General features: G+C 40.1%; 2 protein-coding genes across 2 annotated transcripts in view; one reads left to right on the forward strand and one right to left on the reverse strand.

Annotated features, from left to right (window-relative positions):
• Positions 1 to 10,281, forward strand: part of MRPL13 (mitochondrial ribosomal protein L13) — a 36,533-nt gene extending 26,252 nt beyond the window's left edge. The window contains exon 7 of the mRNA XM_074898500.1: positions 9,365 to 10,281. Within this exon, the coding sequence (XP_074754601.1) occupies positions 9,365 to 9,389 (25 nt within the window). The 3' untranslated portion in view covers positions 9,390 to 10,281. The remainder of the gene's footprint in view (positions 1 to 9,364) is intronic.
• Positions 10,282 to 10,425: 144 nt separating this feature from the next.
• The window catches only part of COL14A1 (collagen type XIV alpha 1 chain), a 128,827-nt gene continuing 120,363 nt past the window's right edge, over positions 10,426 to 18,889 (reverse strand). Inside the window, exons 46-48 of the mRNA XM_074898499.1 lie at positions 17,157 to 17,234; positions 16,037 to 16,192; positions 10,426 to 14,512 (exon numbers count right to left, since the gene is read on the reverse strand). Coding sequence (XP_074754600.1) covers positions 14,352 to 14,512; positions 16,037 to 16,192; positions 17,157 to 17,234 — 395 coding nt within the window. The 3' untranslated portion in view covers positions 10,426 to 14,351. The remainder of the gene's footprint in view (positions 14,513 to 16,036; positions 16,193 to 17,156; positions 17,235 to 18,889) is intronic.

The following is an 18,889-nucleotide window of genomic DNA, read 5'->3' on the forward strand; positions in this document are numbered from 1 at the left end:
AAATTAATGTTTAGATTGTTTAGACTATTTAAATGAATTACTGTCTTTTCTCTAGCATGTATAAAACACATCAGTGCTACTGATTCTCATACCCTTTACCTGGGAGCATCTTACAGTGTAGCTAAAACTAGAGTTGAAGGTAAGAGATTTAATAAATGCCTAACTGGGCACTTTTACTTCAGATGAAGAGGCTCTCAAAAAGAAAGTTCCAAAACTACTTTCCCCTTCCCTTAAATTCTGTTGATCTCATATGTGAGAATAGAAACAAAATTAATGGGAATTGAACAAGAAATATGAGAATGGTTGTATATGATACTGTAGAACTACTTGCCCAGATTAAATTAGAATTAGATTATTTTTTAATTGCTCTTTTATAAATGTCTAGATTTACTTTTTTCACCTCTGCTGACAGTAAGTCTGGAAAGCATTTCACTATGCCTTTACCCACTTCTCTGTTTATTTGAGGAATAACGTAATTGTTTGGACAAAGCCAAGTGTACAGTGCTGTTCTTTCTAGAGTCCTACAGTTTTTAGTAGAATATATCACCCTTTCATTTGCAAAAAGCATCATCCTGCCAAGATGAAGTTCACATTGATTTAAATCATTTTACCGACAGAATTCATATAATCCACTGGCACTAACGGTATCAGTAAATCCACCTTTTCTCACTTGGTTTTGTTACTAAATGCAGCTTCTATTACTGTGGTTTATTCTCCCAAGTGAAATAAGTTATACTTGCAGAAATGCCGTTTATTCAAGATGGTAGTCTGCCTGAGAACTGCGCCAATATGGAAAAGATTCTTTTGCCCCCAAACAGAGCAAGAAGTTCACACTTTAGAATTAGACCAAGGTGCTTATTGGAAATTTAATGATAGTTTAATGATAATTAGCTGTTTCACTGATTATTTTACCAGAGATAGAGCTACCTCTTGATAGTGGGTGCATCTTGAATAGAAAAATGATTCAACTCCCCACAACTCCAAATGGTGATACTTGAGTGTAACCACATAATTTGGTTTTACAGAGAATGATAGCCGTGTCTAATCCTTGGTTTTTGATTTACTAGTATGATTAGTTGAACAGATGAAATGTGTTCAGAAATCCCCTTTAGCTATAGTGCACTTACCTAATAGCTGTTGACTTTGGCACAACTTGCAAAGTGTACCTGAAAACTATATATATTCCTCTGGTTTTGGAGATTACAGTAAAATTTGGCTCTGTGTTGAAGTCTCTCTTTTAAGTTTCCCTGTAAGAATGAATCTTAAGATACTCAAAGTTTTATAGTTGCATTAATACATTAACCATAAAAAGTAGGTCAGATAGACTGCGAATTTCATATGTGTATTGTGCAACAGTTTTATACAAAAAAAATATAATTTGCAACCTTTTGTTATAAGAAAAGGCTAAAAAACCCTATTGTCATTAATAAGCAGATGTGAAAGATGAGCCATAGAATTATCCTGTGTAAGCAGCAGACTGTCATCAGTTAGCAATAATCCCACATTCCTGTGATTGTGCTTTCCATAAATATGAAGAGCATTACAGTAATACAGATCTAGTGTGCCTGCTACCTCAGAGTAATTGGATCGTAGACTAGCTGAGGGCTAGATAGTGGCGTGATCAATCCACAAGTCTTGTGATTAACTGGTCTTCCCCTACCTTTTGTTAGAAACCATGCTGTTTATAAACTACTAAAAAATACATTTATGAGCCAGTGGGTATCATTGGTTAACTACTTAACAAACTTGGGGATAATTTAGAAGTACTTTAGCACTAATTAAACTACAGTTCTTATGTGTTTCATATTTTCAGCCAAGCTTGAGTATGTTTTAATCCCTGTTGTTACTTAGAATTCTTTAAATCTGTGTAGAAAAATCAGAGCTTTTGAAAAACTGCACAGTCATTCAGCTGTTTGGGGAACTCTCCACTGTTCTTCAGGAAACAAGGAGAAAAAATTAAAAAAAAAAAAAAAGAAAAAAATCCAGCAGGGAAAAAAGTCTGTTATAGCAGCCACAGACCTAAAATCCTCTGGGCATGAGTTACTCTTAAAACGTTTTGATAACTGTGAGTTAAGACTGATACTTTTGTTGGATAACCCATGCAATTGGAAATACTAGCAGACATTAAATTTCTTAAGTAATAGGGAGTGTTGCACAGACTGTGAATGGAAAAGATGGATGTTCCTTTCATACAGGATGGTTATTAGTTTTTATGGGGGTTTTGATGCATCTGGAGTGGTTTTTTTCTCATTCATGGAAGCAGTGAAGTCTTAACAGAATTCTAAGCCTATCCTTTTCAACTTTTGCTCTTGTACCACAGCTTTCATCTTTTTGTCCGTTTATTAGTGTGCAGCGTTAGTTAGCCGTAAGGCACTGACCTTTTACAGTGCTGATACAAGGTTAAATCCTTTCTGAACACTCATTGTTATTGCTAGTGAGAGTGCAGAAAGTACAGGGAGCTCTGGCTCTCTGGGTCACATTCTCCAAGGGTGAGATAATTGCCTGCAGGTGAAGTGAAAAATGCAATCTGAGATCTTCCGAAGCTTCCAAACCAGGTGTGCGTTGCTGAGTCAAGAGCAGGTATTGACAGGTCACTTCTTCTGCAGCACTGACAATCTTATTCCTGCGTAGGGGCAGCTTTGAAACCATTAGTTAGCAGTCATGAATACATGCTTGCAAGCACACAAATGACTGTAGTAACTCCATGAAATCTGATTTTTATAATGTCTTTTGAAATGCCTCAGACAATGCAGTGTAACAACAAAATTATTCTGAGTAGAGATTTTTTTTATGGAGAGATGACTATCCAGTTTTTTTGAGCTTGAAAGAAGATAACGTCATGTTACCATGCAATTTTATCAGCAGCATGTAGCTGAAAAAACTAAGTAGATGTGTAACTTCTTTTGGAAGAAGGAAGAGCAATGTCTATTATAAATTATACTGTTATAACTAATCCACATGCATTTAGAAGTTCTAAGAGAGAATAATTAGGATTAAAATACATAGTTTTGAAGAGGTATTCTGAGTTATTAAAAATGAAGAGAATGTTTTTTAAAGGTTTGTCTGATAATCAAAATGCTGTAAAGGATTGTAAAATAACTTCTTTACATATAAAATAGACAGTGTCATGTATTGCTCTGGAGCCTTAGCCTTATTATTTCTTTGAGGCAAGTAATGCTATTTTTTCATCTGTCTGCTCTGAGGACTGTCTGTCTGCTCTGAGGACTGTCTGTCTGCTCTGAGGACTGTCTGTCTGCTCTGAGGACTGTATTGCAAAGTGTTCTGTTGCTTGCCTAGAAATAAGGCCATGAAGTTGGCCTAGACATTTTTGAAATCAAAATAGTTGCAGTATAACGCAGACTGATGATTACTTAGATTTGGCCTTCACAGAGCAACACACCCCCTTTATTTTATTTTATTATTTCTGAGGCTGTTTTATCTCCACAAAACATTGCTAGGCGAAGGGAAACATCTTTGTTGGAATGTGCTGACAAGAATTTAATAAAGACAGAACTGTGCAGTGAGACTGTTCAGAATTGATGGAAATAAATATTCACTCCAGGAGTTGAAAATTGAACACATTTAACTTTTGGAAAGGATCTCTGTTCTGCCTACTTTCACAGGAAAAATACCCTAGGAAGACCACATTTCACATCATACCAAAAAAGAATATTGAATATTTGGGGGGGAAAGGGGGGTGTTCCATCATAGTTACAACTATGCATGTAGGTCTTTTTATACTGTTCATTTCTGTTTGCCATCTGAGATATTCGGAGGCTGAGGTCATAGCTTCATGAGCATTTCTTCTGGCAAAAAGGCTATTTTTTAAGTATTATCCATCACTTTTCCTGCCTTTCCATTCTGTTTGTGTAGCAATAGAATAAAGAAAATGAGGGAACTGACCTATATTAAAGATAACCTTGTTTTATGTAGCTGAAGTGGTGTATGTTAGAATTCATGGGGGTTGTTAAGGAAGCTGCTTGAGTTGTTTTTCTTCTAACGTGTATGATCACCGAACTTCAGTATTAATTTAGCACGGGTAGTTTAAGCTCCATTTGGAATAAATAAAATGGATCTTTTCTTAAAGGATTTTGGGGAAGCCCTGCCTTTTTTCACTGACTTTAGGGATGACTTGAAGAGATTTACCTCCTTAGGCTAAACCTTGCCATTGTGAATTCTGTCTTCAGTGTCTGTGCAGATTTCACACAGATACAGTTCTGTCAGAAAAGCAGTTCTAACTGTGTCATTGTATTAGAGCAGACCAGCTGGTTGTAAAGGACCTCTGGAGGTTATCTGGTCCAACCCCTTAGCTCACTCAGGGCCGCTTAGAGCCAGTTGCCCAGGACCATGTCCAGACAGCTTTGGAGTATCTCCATGGATGGAGACTCCACATTTCTGGGCAACCTGCTTCAGTGCTCAGTCACCTTCACACTAAAAAAGTGTTTCCTGATGTTCAGACAGTACATCCTGTGTTGCAGTTTGTGGCCGTTGCCTCTGGTCCTGTTGCTGGGCTCCACTGAAAAGAGCCTGGCTCTGTCCTCTCTGCACCCTCTCAGGTATTTATAGACTGATGAAATCCTCCTGAGCCTTCTCCAGGCTGAACAGTCACAGTGCTCTCAGCCTGTCCTCATATGTGAGGTGCTCCAGTCCCATCATCATCTTTGTGGCCTTTTACTGGACTTTACAGTATGCCCATGTCTCTCTTGTACTGCAGAGCCCAGAACTGAACACAGTACTCCAGGTGTGGCACATTATTTCTGAGAATTTAAATAACTGTTCCATTTGATCCTTAATTCCGCCAGCATTTTGCATATTCTGTTGAGTGTTTTAGATCCAGTCTTTGTGTGTTCACAAGTGGACATTTTATCCTTTATACGCAGTTACAGTTAGCCTGTGATTTTACATTCAAATAATTATGAAAGGATGTTGAGATTCACAAAGCCCTATAATAATGATGTTCAGGTCCTTTATCTTTAGAATATGAAACAAGCTTCTCTTAATTTTATAAATGAGTTGTGCCATTCCTCTCTCTGCTCTGCTGAGCCTGTAATGCTGCAGGCTGCATATAGAGTCTTCATGGGCCACAAGCAGTTCACAGATCCCTTTCTTGGAGATCACTCTGTGTTTGCTAATAGCATGCTGAAAATAGCTTGTATTAGTGAGCCAGGAACTGGCTTCCCACTATTTTCTTCTTAATATTTTATTCAGAATCTGCTGATATCTTGGAATAAATTATAAAGAGGCAGAACAGGAAGTTGAGAACTTTTGTTTTCTAATCTTGACATCTTTTTGAGACAATGATGTAATATATTTAAGGATTTTTCAATGAAGATTATTTAATCTCAGTTCCCATTTTGAAATTAGTATTTACAGTTCAGTCTTGTTAATCTGCCTTCAGTTCTGTTTTCTCTTACACTCTGAATAACTTGTTTCCTGAGTAAATACAAAGTTTTATTCTGCTTTCTACAGAATCATAAACTGCAAATGTCACAGGACCGCAGTAGTTTTAACTATATGATATATATCATATGCAACAGTAGCATTACTCCTGTCAGTGATAGAGCTTCTCTGATGTGGGATTTATGGTGGAAGCTCAAAAGACACAAACTGTAGGTGCATATAGATATATATTATATGATTTTGATGTTTTAAGGAGGCTTTTGGCTTACTTTGTTACATAATGGAACTTAGTTTCAGAAATGTTTTGGGGTTTTTTAAAGGCATTCACATTCACTCCTGATATTGTACTGTTTCTCTGTATTGTAGACTGGATTAACACTTGCTGAAATTATTACAATTAACAGCTGGCACTGATTAAGAGATAAGAATAGCAGTCCTTTTCAAAATGAAGGCAAATTCAAGGCTATTTAGAGATTTGACATATTTGAGTAGAAAAGCTTTGTAAACTATTGTTTATAAAGAGGTATGCTCAGGTATATGTAAGGGAAATCTGAGTATAGAATAGACTGAATCAGACCTGCCGTGCCTCTATAGAAAACCTTAGCCTGTGTTGTAGGATTTAGTTTGACCTCAGTCTTACTTCTTGAAGTGGGAACAAAGCAAAAAATTTATAGTTTCCCTATAAATGGGAAAACTCTCTTGGTCCATTTGATTTCTTCATTGATCAAGAGTGTGGGTCTGGCATCTGTACCAAAAGACAACATTTGTTTGGAATACCTTAATTCTGCAGTTTTGAGAAGACAAAAGCACTACCAGTTACAGTGGGGACCACTGAGAACCTTTTGCTTACTGTGGAAAAAACTGATCCTATGAACTGCACAGATGCGCAGGTTTATCTGGTTTGTAAGGTTCAGTGACTGTGGGTTGCCAAAATTTTACATCAACTGTATTCCTCTTCTGATAGCTGTGAGCCTGGAAAAAAGTTGGGAGAATTAAGAGATTTAAAATCTGTAACTAGAGTTTAGGATCATCTCTTCAGTGTCTTTTACTCAATAGTAAAGGATTTGTTGAGACAGAAGCACTGAGAGGCGTGGTGGAATTGGACGTTAATTTAATCTGTGGAGTATTTTGCCTAGAATTCACTGGACTCTGTCAATGCTTTTTATGTGCTGTATAAAATATTAGTGGGACAAATATTTTTTTAATGTGCTTTGGTGGCAGACATCTGCTGCACAGACTAATGTTGCATATTTTCAGTGAACCCATAATACTTTGCCTTTCAGCATAGATTTCAGAGATGCTAGTTACTGCATTCTGCCTCTTATTTCCCCTGTCTTGGAGCCTGCTGTCAATATACAGCAATTATTTTTTTTTCCCCAAGAATGTTACCTTTTACAAAAAAACCCAACAGCTATGTGAAATCTTGCCTTTTGGGTGAATTTCTGAACCATCTCTTCTAGGAGATACCATTTCCTTGGTTCCAAATGCATAATCCCAGTGGTCTGCTGAGGAAGGGCAAAGCGCTGCCATCAAAGGACACTCTTGCATGGATTTATGTAATTTATCAATGAGCAGTTATCCACTGATGTTCACAAGTAGTTCATAATTCTCTCTGAGTAGACAAGGATTTTGTGGGTTCATATTCTTCAGCTGACAAAATATTTATTTCCCAAAGGCAGTGTTTTTCAAGGCTTAGCAAAGACTCTTTAAAGGCAGAGATTGTGGCCTCCAAAAACCAAGTACTAGTAGGCAGACAAGCCTACTATGGCAATAGAAAAGGCTTTAAAAACTTTTGTATTTATTCACACAAGTGTTTCAGTGTAGAAAATCCTACCTTTAAGCTTCATTAACTTTGTAAGACTGCAAACTAAGAGCCCAATGTTTTATGCATTTAACTTTTAAGGCAATGAGCATTAACGCTGAAATGCAGATTACAAGAAAGAAAAAAAGGGGGAGGTTTTCACCGCAGAATAAGAATTGTGAGACCCTTAGCTCTACTGCACTCCAGCATAACCCTAGATTGAAGTGTTAAATGTGCCATTCGAAGAAAAATGCAAAATACTTTGAGCAATGTGCAAGAGGATGAATTGGCCTAAAAAAAAGAGTGATAACTATAAGGTGCAAGACAATGATGTCTTTACCATGCTGCACCTCTAAAACCCTTCAGCACTGGCCCACCTGTCTAGGATGGATGCAGTGATAAAACTTCTAAAGGCACTGCTGAGAATTTCTCAAAATCCCGCTCTCTTAATACAGCACAGTGTGATATAATGCGATATATATTCTGGTATGCGGGGATGTGATCTGAGTTACAAAATGTGGAATGTGTCTGAGAACTGAAATCCAGGATTCTAGGAAACGTGACTTGACTTTGCAGTGCATTCTTGCCTTCAAACGTGGAGTATGTTCAAGTCCAGCGTTAAGTAAGTATGTAAACAATGGGTATCGTGCTTACAGCAGTTCTTTCATGCATAAGAGATACATGTCCAAATGTTAGTACAGAATATGCCATTTAAATGGAAAACAAAGAAGCTTTATGATTCATTACAGTTATGAACACGAGCTTGTCTTCATAGTTGTTCTCTAAAATTCATATAATCATCAAATTTCATGTTAGACTTGAAACAGCACAGTCTGAATTCCAGAGCTGCTTTCACAATAAGAACCCACAGGCTTGTACAGGAATTGCGTAAATAACCTTACTTTGCAGTGCTATTGGTTGAAAAACACTAGATCTGCAACGTAAGATTTTAATGACTAATTAAGTGTTAGATTTCCATATGGCATCTCTGCAGCCATCTAAACTCTGTCTCCAAAGTAAGCTCCCTGCTTCCATTGCTATCCTGCTTTTAATTTGCATTGAACAAAATTAATGATAAAATTTATCACCATCATAAATTTCACTTGGTTTACTGTTTTGGTTTACTGTTGTGGATTGGAGCCTTTCCTGAACTTCACAGCAAATCCGCTAACCCTGTATCCCATTACATGCTTACAAAACCTTGGTTATTACATCTCTTGTTCAGTTCTAGTGAGACCTAGTTCACATTACCTGGTTTGACTTGTATATGCAAGAAGCAATCAGAAGAGTCAAGAATAAAGGGCCGCTGTATTTAGGGCAGGTCGTACTGTCGTGGGCAGCGTGTTAGTGTGGGGTGCAGCGTGCTGTGAGGAGCAGCCCGCTGACGCCGTGCGCACGCGCTGTGCACCCCAGGCACGGCAGGGACCTGCACTGTTCCCTTTTTTAGAAGTGACTGGGCAGAGACCTAACTTCTCTCCAGGACCTGTTAGGGATGTGGGCTTGCATCTAGCCTTCAAACGTAGCATTCTTCTAAAACCCATGATCTAGTCTAAACCTTGTAGGTTCAGGGAGAGTGTGGTTTCCGCGGCCGGTGGATGTGTGGCAGGCAGGGAGAGTGACATACGTTTGGATGGGAAATGGCAGAGGATTACAAACAACGGTCTGTTGTCTGAGTGGTTTCTGCATTTGTCACCCAAGCAGAAGGGATTCCAGAACCTTTAAGATTTTAGGTTTTTCTTTAAATCGCCGGTAGTGTTGTGGTGGACTATGCTGTTAACTTAAAACTTGCTATCTTATGCACGGGTTACTAATTTTTTAGAAGTGGAGAAAAATTAATATTAATGTTTAAAGTCATTGTGAGACTGCATTCGGTTAAAGATGCTATTTGTTTTGCTTTGGAAAATAGGAGTGGCTCATAAGAAACACCTTGACTAGTCCCAATGTCTGTAAATTCTTAGAGGTCTTAATAAATGTCTTTGATTTGTTCTGTCTTTCTTATGTAATCCAGAAAATATTATTCTTCATCAGCACAAAACCTTCAAGCACCAGAATAAGGAAATAAACATAGATATGGCTGTTACTGCATCCATAAAGCAAAGTCACTGCAATTCCCATATATTTCTTAAAATTTCTTAAAGCACCTTTTTTTTTTTTTTCCCCCAGACCTAAAGATTTTCGAAGGAAGTAATAACAATAAAAGAAGTGCCATTGGGAATGTCTTTCCTCCTTGAAAAGAAGTTATTTTAACATGGAAGCATCTGTGCATCTCAGTCAACCCTTCTGTACAGAATGTTTTTGACAGGTGTTGTATTTGGAAAGACTATAAAAATTATTGTATTTGAAACAGTTAAGAAGATATATTACTTTGTTAATTCCACCTGTACTCTGTTGTATGATCTGATATTTAATTACATTTATTTTAATTCTATTATTAAAGAATTGATACATTTGTAATGAATATTTACATCTCACGGAAACAGTACATTGTTTGCTGAAATGAAGTATCTTGCTCTAAAAGTTGCAAAACTTGAATTCCATGAAGTAAGAGCAGTGAATATTTCTGGTCACATTGTTCCCATGAACAGATCACTGTCAGTAATTGATCTGATTTGCTCTTTGGCAAAACAGGTGATGCATCCTTAGAGTGTGATGAGTGTGAGAATGCCAGTCTTAGTTCAGAAAAAGGGAATTGTTTGTGTAGAACTCATTCTGTCTTTGGGGATGTAAAAAAACCCAGTGGCTTGAGCTGTTTATTATTTCTGTAATAGACTATGCAGTTCAAGACTGAAAGCCTTTTCTAGAATGCGGGGGGGGGTATACTGTATGGCATTAATGGTGAGATGTTGCTTGAATGCATGTCTGTGCAGGCCTGCAGTTTCCTTATGTTTTCAGGTGACTATACCCGCTGAAGTTACTGTGGTGGTGCTAAGCAAAAGCAAACTTACTTCAGAGCCGAATTACACCAAAACCACAACTCTTCAGAGAAAGCAGTGCAAGTACCAAACGTGCATGTGTACGTACTGGAGTCCTGTTACGAGATATAAAAAATATTATTAAAAGATGCATCTTGGAGGAACGAGGAGGTGGTGAGATTTGTGATGATCATTTTTTATGTCTCGTTGGGATTTATCTTGCAATCTTTAGCAACCTTCTAGAAAGAGTTTTTCCCCGCAGTGTGCTTCGTCTGTGGTTTAGCCTCTTCGTTGTTTTGTATTTTGTCACCGACCATAATTTTTCATCCTGAAGCTTTGGCCATCTTTTGATGTGCTATCCCACATGGTATGCTTGGCACACTGAAAAGGAAGCTGGGAGAAATCAGTCCGTGCTACAGAAGGCCTGTGTGCTATTTATGGTGACAGCATTTTATGGTGACTGAAGTGTCTTGGATGCTGGAAGAGTGACATTGCAGTTCCAGCAGAACTTACTGCTGGAATACTGCAGAGCAGCAAGGACAGCATGAATTTCAGAGGTGAAATTGTCTGTTAGATTTCCTACCAACATGGTTTGCTGTTTGGATGCAAGGTATGCCTCCAGGGACCGCGGAACGAACGGAATGGGAACTACGTCTGTTTTAAAAATGTTAGTCTTTTTCAGACTCATGTGCTGAATGGCAACATCAAAGTTGACTCTTCTCTACTTTCTGGCTGCTGAATGGTATTAAATATTCCTAGTACTATTTAATTCTTGATATGAAGATGTTATATGATTGTCAACAGGGGAGCTGATATCCCTAACGTTCTGCCTGCCTTAGAAAGCAGAACCGCTCCACCTGGGCTGAGCTGCGGAAGATGGGCCGCTTCAGACTCGTGGTGCTGTTGACCAACTAAAACACCCATTTGGGGCAGGGCAGTGTGTTTTCTTAAGTGGCTCTTCCTCTCTTGGAGCAGGTCTGCTGACAACCCAATATCAGTTTTGTTAAAGAGTTTATTGAAATAACAGACAGTAAAGGAAGATCATATGGAGACACTCTTCCTTTTTTCCCCCTCTTAAGCCCTAATCTGATTTTGATTCAAGTCACAGAACACGCCTTCCTTACTTAAGAAATATATTAAAGAATGATGCAGCAACATTTTTATTGTGAAAACCAAATGAAGAAACTGAATTTGTGTTGAATTATGCAAAGTAAGTCGTTAAAATTATTTTGCTTCTGCACATTACTTCCTTGAAGTTAATTATTGCTTTTCTGTGCAGTTGGCTAAAAAACTGATGCACCTATTGGTTTCTGTACAGTAGAAGATGCTGACCTGTTATCTGCCAAATTTTACAATATTTGGTGAGGAAAATTTGTGTCTTCTGCATCTGTTTTATACAAGCATCCTATAGGAAAAAAACCCACTGGTTTATTTATAATCATATGAAATAACGGTTTGGTATCAGGCATTCCTTTGGCATTCAGATGAGTTTATCCCAGGAAATATTCCAATTCAGTGAACATGCAGACTTCATTTCCAAGTCAGTAACCACCTTTAGGTAACTAGTAAATCTATTTTTAAAGCAATAAGTTAAAGTAAATGCTCTTTTTAGTGTAAGGACACAGTACATATACTTTATTGGTAAGATGTGGGTGGCATCAGCTGTTCATCATGTGCTAAATACTTCACAGTCAGCAACTTAAGATTCTTAGGCAGTCTGGAAAAATACACGACACTCCTGACTATTCAGAGAGTGGATTTTGGAGAAAATGTTGACCATATGCATCTGTGTCTTACTTTTGTTGGCAAAGGTACAAATCCTGAATAATATTTTTATAACTTGGTAGCACCCATCAGTTACTTTTTCTTACTGGGGTGTACCCAGCAAGCAAACAGATGACCAGTGATACATGAAGCATTCTGGTTAGCGGGGGCCAGTAAATGTCATTACAAAGTTAAAGCAAATTAACTAGTGCAATTTAAGTTTGTGCTCTAGTATATAAATTAAGTTACACAATTGTAATGAGTATGCCTACTTTATTACCTCAAGTAATCTCTTGTTTAAGTCACTGCATGTACATCCCGTATGGCGTGAGGGGACGGCGGGGCGGCGGCAGCATGTCCCACAGGTGGGGACGGGGGGTGCTGGGGAGGAGAGGCACAGTGTAGGTGACACCGACCACACAGGGATTTGGTCAGGCCGTTACTGTCCATTGCACACATGGGGCAAGTAGCACCACTTGCCTTATTTTGATGCATGTGCCTGTGGCCGTGCTGTGTTCCCTACAGCCCTGGCTCTGCCCTGCCACTCCTCCTGGTCCCACAGGAACTGAGGCTTGGGTGTAGCATTACTTGACAACCAGGCTGTGGTGCAAATTTATTATAAACTGTAACATAAGGCTTAAAGTCTTTCTGAGACAACAGAGGCAGAATTGCTTGAACGCAGATTTTTTTCCACCAGTGACCTTCTCAGTCACTTCTGCATGACCTGCAGCTGGGCACATCACGGAGGGGCAGGGAGAGAGGTCACCTCTGGGGTAAGCAAAGGTGGGTGTTCACAGCCACGGGGCAGCAGGGAGGTTCATCTTGTGATGCAGCTGTAACCTGGATTTTAGTAATCTCTCTGATGGGCAGCTCTGCACATGTGCACACACAGCCCATGCTCACTCGGTGCCTCAGTAGTCTGTAAACAGGGGTTAATCTTAAAGTCTGTAAATTATGTGATACTTTTCTACCTTCTACTTTAAATGCAAGTCCAGGTAAGGAACTGACATTAACTCACATTTCCATCACCTTTTCTCACTTCTCCAAGTTAGGGGTGCGAGAGAGAACAGGAACCAGAAGCACAGAAGGTTTTACAGCCACCCCACCAGGACTTGCCCTGGGCTGTGCAGAGCCCCGGGTGTTAACAACTTTGTGCTACCACTGAGGCTGAATGCTAGGCCAGCTAATTTGAGATTACACAGCAAAGGTTTGTCATCTTCCTGGTGAGCTAAGAGAGCATCTGGCAGTGGCCAGAAGCAAAAGCTGACAGATCTTTTCTTCCTGAGCACAAACAGACCAAACCCAGTCAGGGTGAGCAGGGATGAGGCCTGGGATCCCCAGGGCCTCCTCTCTCAGGGTCTTTATCGGGCTGGATTAAAAGTGGTCCAAATCTTTAACTTCAATTCAAATTCTTGAGCTTCTTTAAATCCTGCTTTGATGCTTAGTCTCCATGGTGCTGTTCAAACCGCTTTATCGAGTCACTTTATAATTTACCTGGCTTGTTTTAGCATAAGGAATTGCTTTGTGCTCCTCAAGTGGTTGTATTGGGGTTTTTCCTTCCTCTCATCATCAGCTGATCCAAGTTGCCTTCATGACTATACCTGCCAGTCTTTTGACTTTGGCACACCAATATGCAAAAGCTCATGTCCACAGATGGTATGTCCACCTCCTCTCATAGTTACTCTCTACACTTGTTCATATATAATTTTAAAAATAAAGCTAAATATTGTTTATACTGCCTATATCCTTTAAAATAAAACTCATCCACAAGTGTTGAAAAAGGAAAAATGTATTTCCTTCTCTTTACCTTCTGTTCCCCAGAGATCTATACAATCATTCCAAGTTAAAAATCAAGCAAATACAGAATTAATGTATAAAAGCTTGCCACTTTTATTTGCATACAAAACAGAAATGAAAGAGGTTCACAATAAATTATCAGTATGCTCCCACAGAACATTCTTGTGTATTTATATAAATGCAGGTTTTAAAAAACATATTCCATTAACATAAGACTTCTTTGCAAAGGGGTAATAAGCTGGGTTCAAGGAAACCTGATTATGTATTGTTCCACAGTGAATTCAGTCACGTTACTCTGCTAGTAAAGCAATTCATCCAAAACTAACAGAACATAATCAACTGGAAAAACATGGATAACAAAATATTAACTTTTCTGAATGGTTCTACGTACACCAACTAGTCGGATGGGATTTTTAGATACAGCTTGAATAGTGTATGGAAGAGTACTCCAGAGAAAGATCTACAAGTAACCTTTCATCATCATCTAGCACCAACCCACTAACATACTAAGTTTCTGGCATGCAAGATAATTACCGTTATTTATTGTCTCAACTGGTCATGTACACTTATTATCTCCTTTAATGTAAGAGCCTGTAAACATCTTCCATGACAGGTTAGGCACCTGGACAAAAGGCCAAACACAGATGCACATAAAATGTTTCCCTTTTTTAAACAGTTCATTGAGGGGGTTTTTTCCCATTTGCCCTTTTGTGTACTGGAGTCTTGATGCTCCTTTTGGCTATCTTCCTTCTGAAACGACTAATTCCTGGGGACCTCAGTTCAGCGGCTTCCATCTCTTCTTGAACAGGAGTAAATTCTGGTTGAGCAAGATGAGGTGATGGATAGGAGGACTGGGAGTATGGGGAAGGTAAGGGGTAGGACCCGTGAACTACGTACGGCTGTTGCTCACCATCATAAAGGTCCTCGGGGTCATAGATTTGGTAGGAATTATGTGGCAACTGCACTACGGGGATGTCTTGATCAGTTGGCTAACCGTATCCACCTTAACCCACCACCACCAAGAGTATTCATATGGTTAACACAGGAGAAAGGGAGTAGAAAATTAAAGCACTCATTAGGAAATAGACATTTTACATATAGCTATATTTATATATAATGTGTGTGAGTGTATATATATAATCTTTAAATACACATCTTTTATTCACATAAAGGAACAGTGAAAACATTTAACAAAATTAATAAGCTGGAGCAATTGGAAACCCACCAACAGACAGCCAAGTTAGTTGGAAACCACCACCAGAATTTGTCAAATGTCCAGTTGTAATACTGTGCTTATTATACACTGCACAATCTGCCTGCTCTCGCTTATTCCAATTATGGTCTAGAAGACATGATTAACAGGCAAAAATTGGTCAGGCAATATTTTTTAGCAGTGCAAGGAAGCTAAGTGCATGTACAGCAGCTAGTGAGTTCATTAGTGGTAGGCAATATCGTTGATGGAAAGCACAGAGCAGTTCAGCATCCACCTCTGACCTTCAGCCAAATGAGACCTGAACCAGAATGAGCCTTTCACCTTCTGGATTGGTAGCCATTGTAAGGGATTGGGCCTTAAAACAGGAAAGGAACAATGGGGAGGGGAAGTGAGGAGAAAGGGATAGGAAGAGACGACAACAAAAACATTCAGGTAAGTAAAACATACAAACCAGCTCACAGGCAGATTAAACCATAAACATCAAACAAATACGCTTTATGTGTAACATCTGTAGTAACTAGTGCTTTACCAATAAATTTCGATTTTAGGTTGGGCGACATAATTTTTGGTAATTGTGTTAACTTCCTTCCATGGCCTCTCCGTGCTATAATGAGATGGGAAAGTAGGATACAGAGAAGTTGTAGAAAGAATCATCTTCTCCAGATTGCTTCACTGGTTAATGACGGACACGTGCATCCCTGTGTCAGTTACACTACTAGGGGTTTAGTAAGGGTCATGCTCTCATGCCATTCAGAGGCACACAGAAGGGGAAACTGAGCAACACATTTGAAAATTACAGATGTAAAAACTGCTGTCACGAACATACGGAGGTGGGGGTCCAACACACAGGCTGTTGAGACAGAGCAGGCTCATACAACTACACAAACACGTACAGGACAAAAACCCACTAGGCAAGATCCGTTTTACAGGCCAGGATCAGAGAGTGGACTTCCTTTGGTCACCACACTGGGGTCACCACCTTTTCCTGCTGCAGTCCCACAAAATACAGCAGCACTGGACACGCACGATTTTAGGGAGCTACCACGTTTTAGCGCAAGGCTTGCCAGTTGCCTCCATCTTACTTTGGCTGTTAGAAAATGCCACCCCTGCCTCTGCAAACGGCAGCCACCCCGACTCCTGACTACTCACCTCCCATGCCGTAACCAGCGCAGGAGGATGGATCGCAGTACCCCGGGGGGCCAGCAGGACCCTGTGAGCCCGGGGGCCCTGTGTGGCCGGCGGGACCTCGTGGGCCCGGAGATCCTGGTGGTCCTGGGCTGCCGGTTCGACTTTCTCCTGGAGGTCCTGCGTAGAAGGGGGAGATAAAACACCTGAGTAGCGTCTTTCCTAAAAGCAGGGAGTTGAAGCCACCTTTCCAGGCCTGGAAAACATGGCACTGAGTGTGCTACAAAGACTGCCAGGAGACAGCTTGAGCGGAGGAGCCAGGCATGCTGGCTCCGATTACCCCAGGGCAAGCTGGGGGAAAGGCTGCAGCCTTCCCCCTGGCAAGGAAGATGGAGCAGCAGCCAGAGAGGAGACCCGCTCCCAGTGAGCCTCCCCTCTGGCCGCTGCAGCATCTTCCTTGCCAGAGGCAGCTTTTAGACAGAAATTTATACTGGAGCAAACATTTCACCGAGCATCTGACATTTGGAAAAGCAGTTTCACGGGGGGAGGACAGCCCTGCATGCCTGCGCAGCCCTGGATTCCCCCACTCCCTTCGCTACAGCTTCTGGGTAATGCCGTGCCTTGATTCTGGAACTCGATGGCCAGAATATCCTAGTGAAGTCAATGCAATTTTCCATCTGTTTCAACAGGACCTGGGTATCACCCTCTCTGCTTATTCAGGAGCTAAATATAAATCCCAGTGAGTCATGTGCTGAATTAATATACATTTCTCTGTTCTGTCACAGGTAGGCATGACCTTGAGTTAATGAGAAAACAAATGCAATTAATTCAGATTTTTTTTTCCATTCTAGACTCCATCTCTGAAAAAAATACTTAAAACATTAAAAAAAAGGTTTCAGAGAAGCAGTTTGTCACAAGGAAAAGGAAAATACTTGACTGATACACTAGACTGATTACACCATCATGTGGCACAGCACCATGCCATACTACACAGTAAGAACATTATGATAGTTAAGGTGCCTGAACTACTGACTCTTCTGATGCTTAAGCCTTAGAAGTGGAGAGTGGAGCCAGGCAGGTCTTAGCTGCTTTGCACATGGGTCGGAGTGGTCTAATCCAGATGCCTCAAACATAAAAACTTTACCTGTAGATCCTGGTGGGCCTCGGGGTCCTTGTGTTCCAACACCTGGATTGCCTTTTTCTCCTTTCTCACCTGGTAAACCTAAGGAAATAGTACTCATCAGAGTCACAGTTTGAATAAAACTGTGCAGTGTTTATTATTAATCAGGATTATAGTTCCGTGTGTTATTTTTCATCTAGAAACAGATGGCAGAGAATGAAGGAGGTAAAATTAAAGAATTATTTGGTTCTTTTTTGCTCCCTTTCCTGACAGCCTCTCAAGGGAAACATGGCATTCCTGGGGTCTTAAACATTCCTGCTGCCATGGTGGTTTCATCGAGGTGGTATGCAGAGGCACCAGCCAGTTTCCAGGCTGCAGCTCCTGCTGGAAAGCTGCCTCTGGACTATACCAAGGTACAACTATTGTAAGTCAGAAGAATCCTCAGAGCCTCACAAAGCTGTCTGTAAATTACTGTGTGGCCCAGAAAAGTCAAATTTTTAATGCTACAGCCAATTTTCCTTCAAATATTCACCCACTGAACAGTGGTTCAGCATACAATGATTCTACACATAAATGGAGTTACCATGGGTTATTGCAGAGTCTTGCTAAAATGCAAAAAAGAAGTTTCAGCACAGTCAAAATCTGTCCTCCAAATGAAGCCCATTGTAAGAGTTTCCCAGTCACAAAACGTCGGTGTTCCAACATGCACAGCCACTGAGTTGCGTGCCTGCACTTGCTCATGGTCCTAAATTTCTCTCCTTGGATCTAATCCATGGGGATCACAGACCTAGTAATCCAAAGAAGGCACTACCTTCTTCCAGCTTTCCATCTCCTTCGCACTACCACTATGGCATCCTATAAAAACACTTTCTATATGCAGCGATCACAATAAGTGGTGCTGAACTAAAGTAGGTGTTGAAACTACAAATTCCAGACCCTGAGTTTCCACCAGCAACTTGGAAAAGTCTCATAAAGTCTGTGTTTGATTTGGACTGTTTAAAGTCACCAAATCCAGGCTGGTTTGTGGGACTTTCCCCCCATTTTCCAGACCTCCCAGCACTGGTAAGTGCTCTCATTGCTTCAGAGCTTCCACACTTTCAGAGTTGAAGCCAATATAGAGCACCTTCATAAAAACAAAGAAAGAAAAACAGCTGCTGTCCTCGATGGGGTGGTATCTATGATTTCAACTGATTGGGCTCCTTCCTTCCCTTCTGCTCGGGGAAGTGCTGCCTCTTAGGGAAAAACATCTGTAGGACACCTCAATTTCACAAGAAGCCATAGATTTATTTTTTTTTCCCTACGCTAATTTCTGATAGAAGCAAGTAAGTAAAACCAAACTCTAACTATGGAAAAAATTGTAACTAAAACCCATCACTGACAAAGACTTACATCAAGTTTCAGAGGCCACACCACTGCAAGCAGTAACTCCATATGGAGCACATCATTTTCAACCAAAGCATGCCCAGCTCTTCGTCTTACCTCTACAACGCTTTTTGATACTGTTCCAGCATAGTTTAAGTATTTCCTGTTTCCTTTTAGTACCTTTTATTTCCTTTGGTTGCACAATTTTGTTGTTGAGTTAAAAAACTAAGTCTTTTGGTGACCAGTTATTTTATCATAGAGAAATGACACAACCATAGCCATGTCTCACAGCATTTTCCATTAGAGGGTTTCCAAAGTTTTCCAAGTGTCTCTAGTAACACTGTGTTTTATAGGAGAGACTTGGCCACCAAGACAAGAAATGCCATGGCCAAACT

The sequence above is a fragment of the Athene noctua genome, chromosome 2 (assembly GCF_965140245.1).
Source record: "Athene noctua chromosome 2, bAthNoc1.hap1.1, whole genome shotgun sequence".
Classification (NCBI taxonomy): Eukaryota; Metazoa; Chordata; class Aves; order Strigiformes; family Strigidae; genus Athene; species Athene noctua.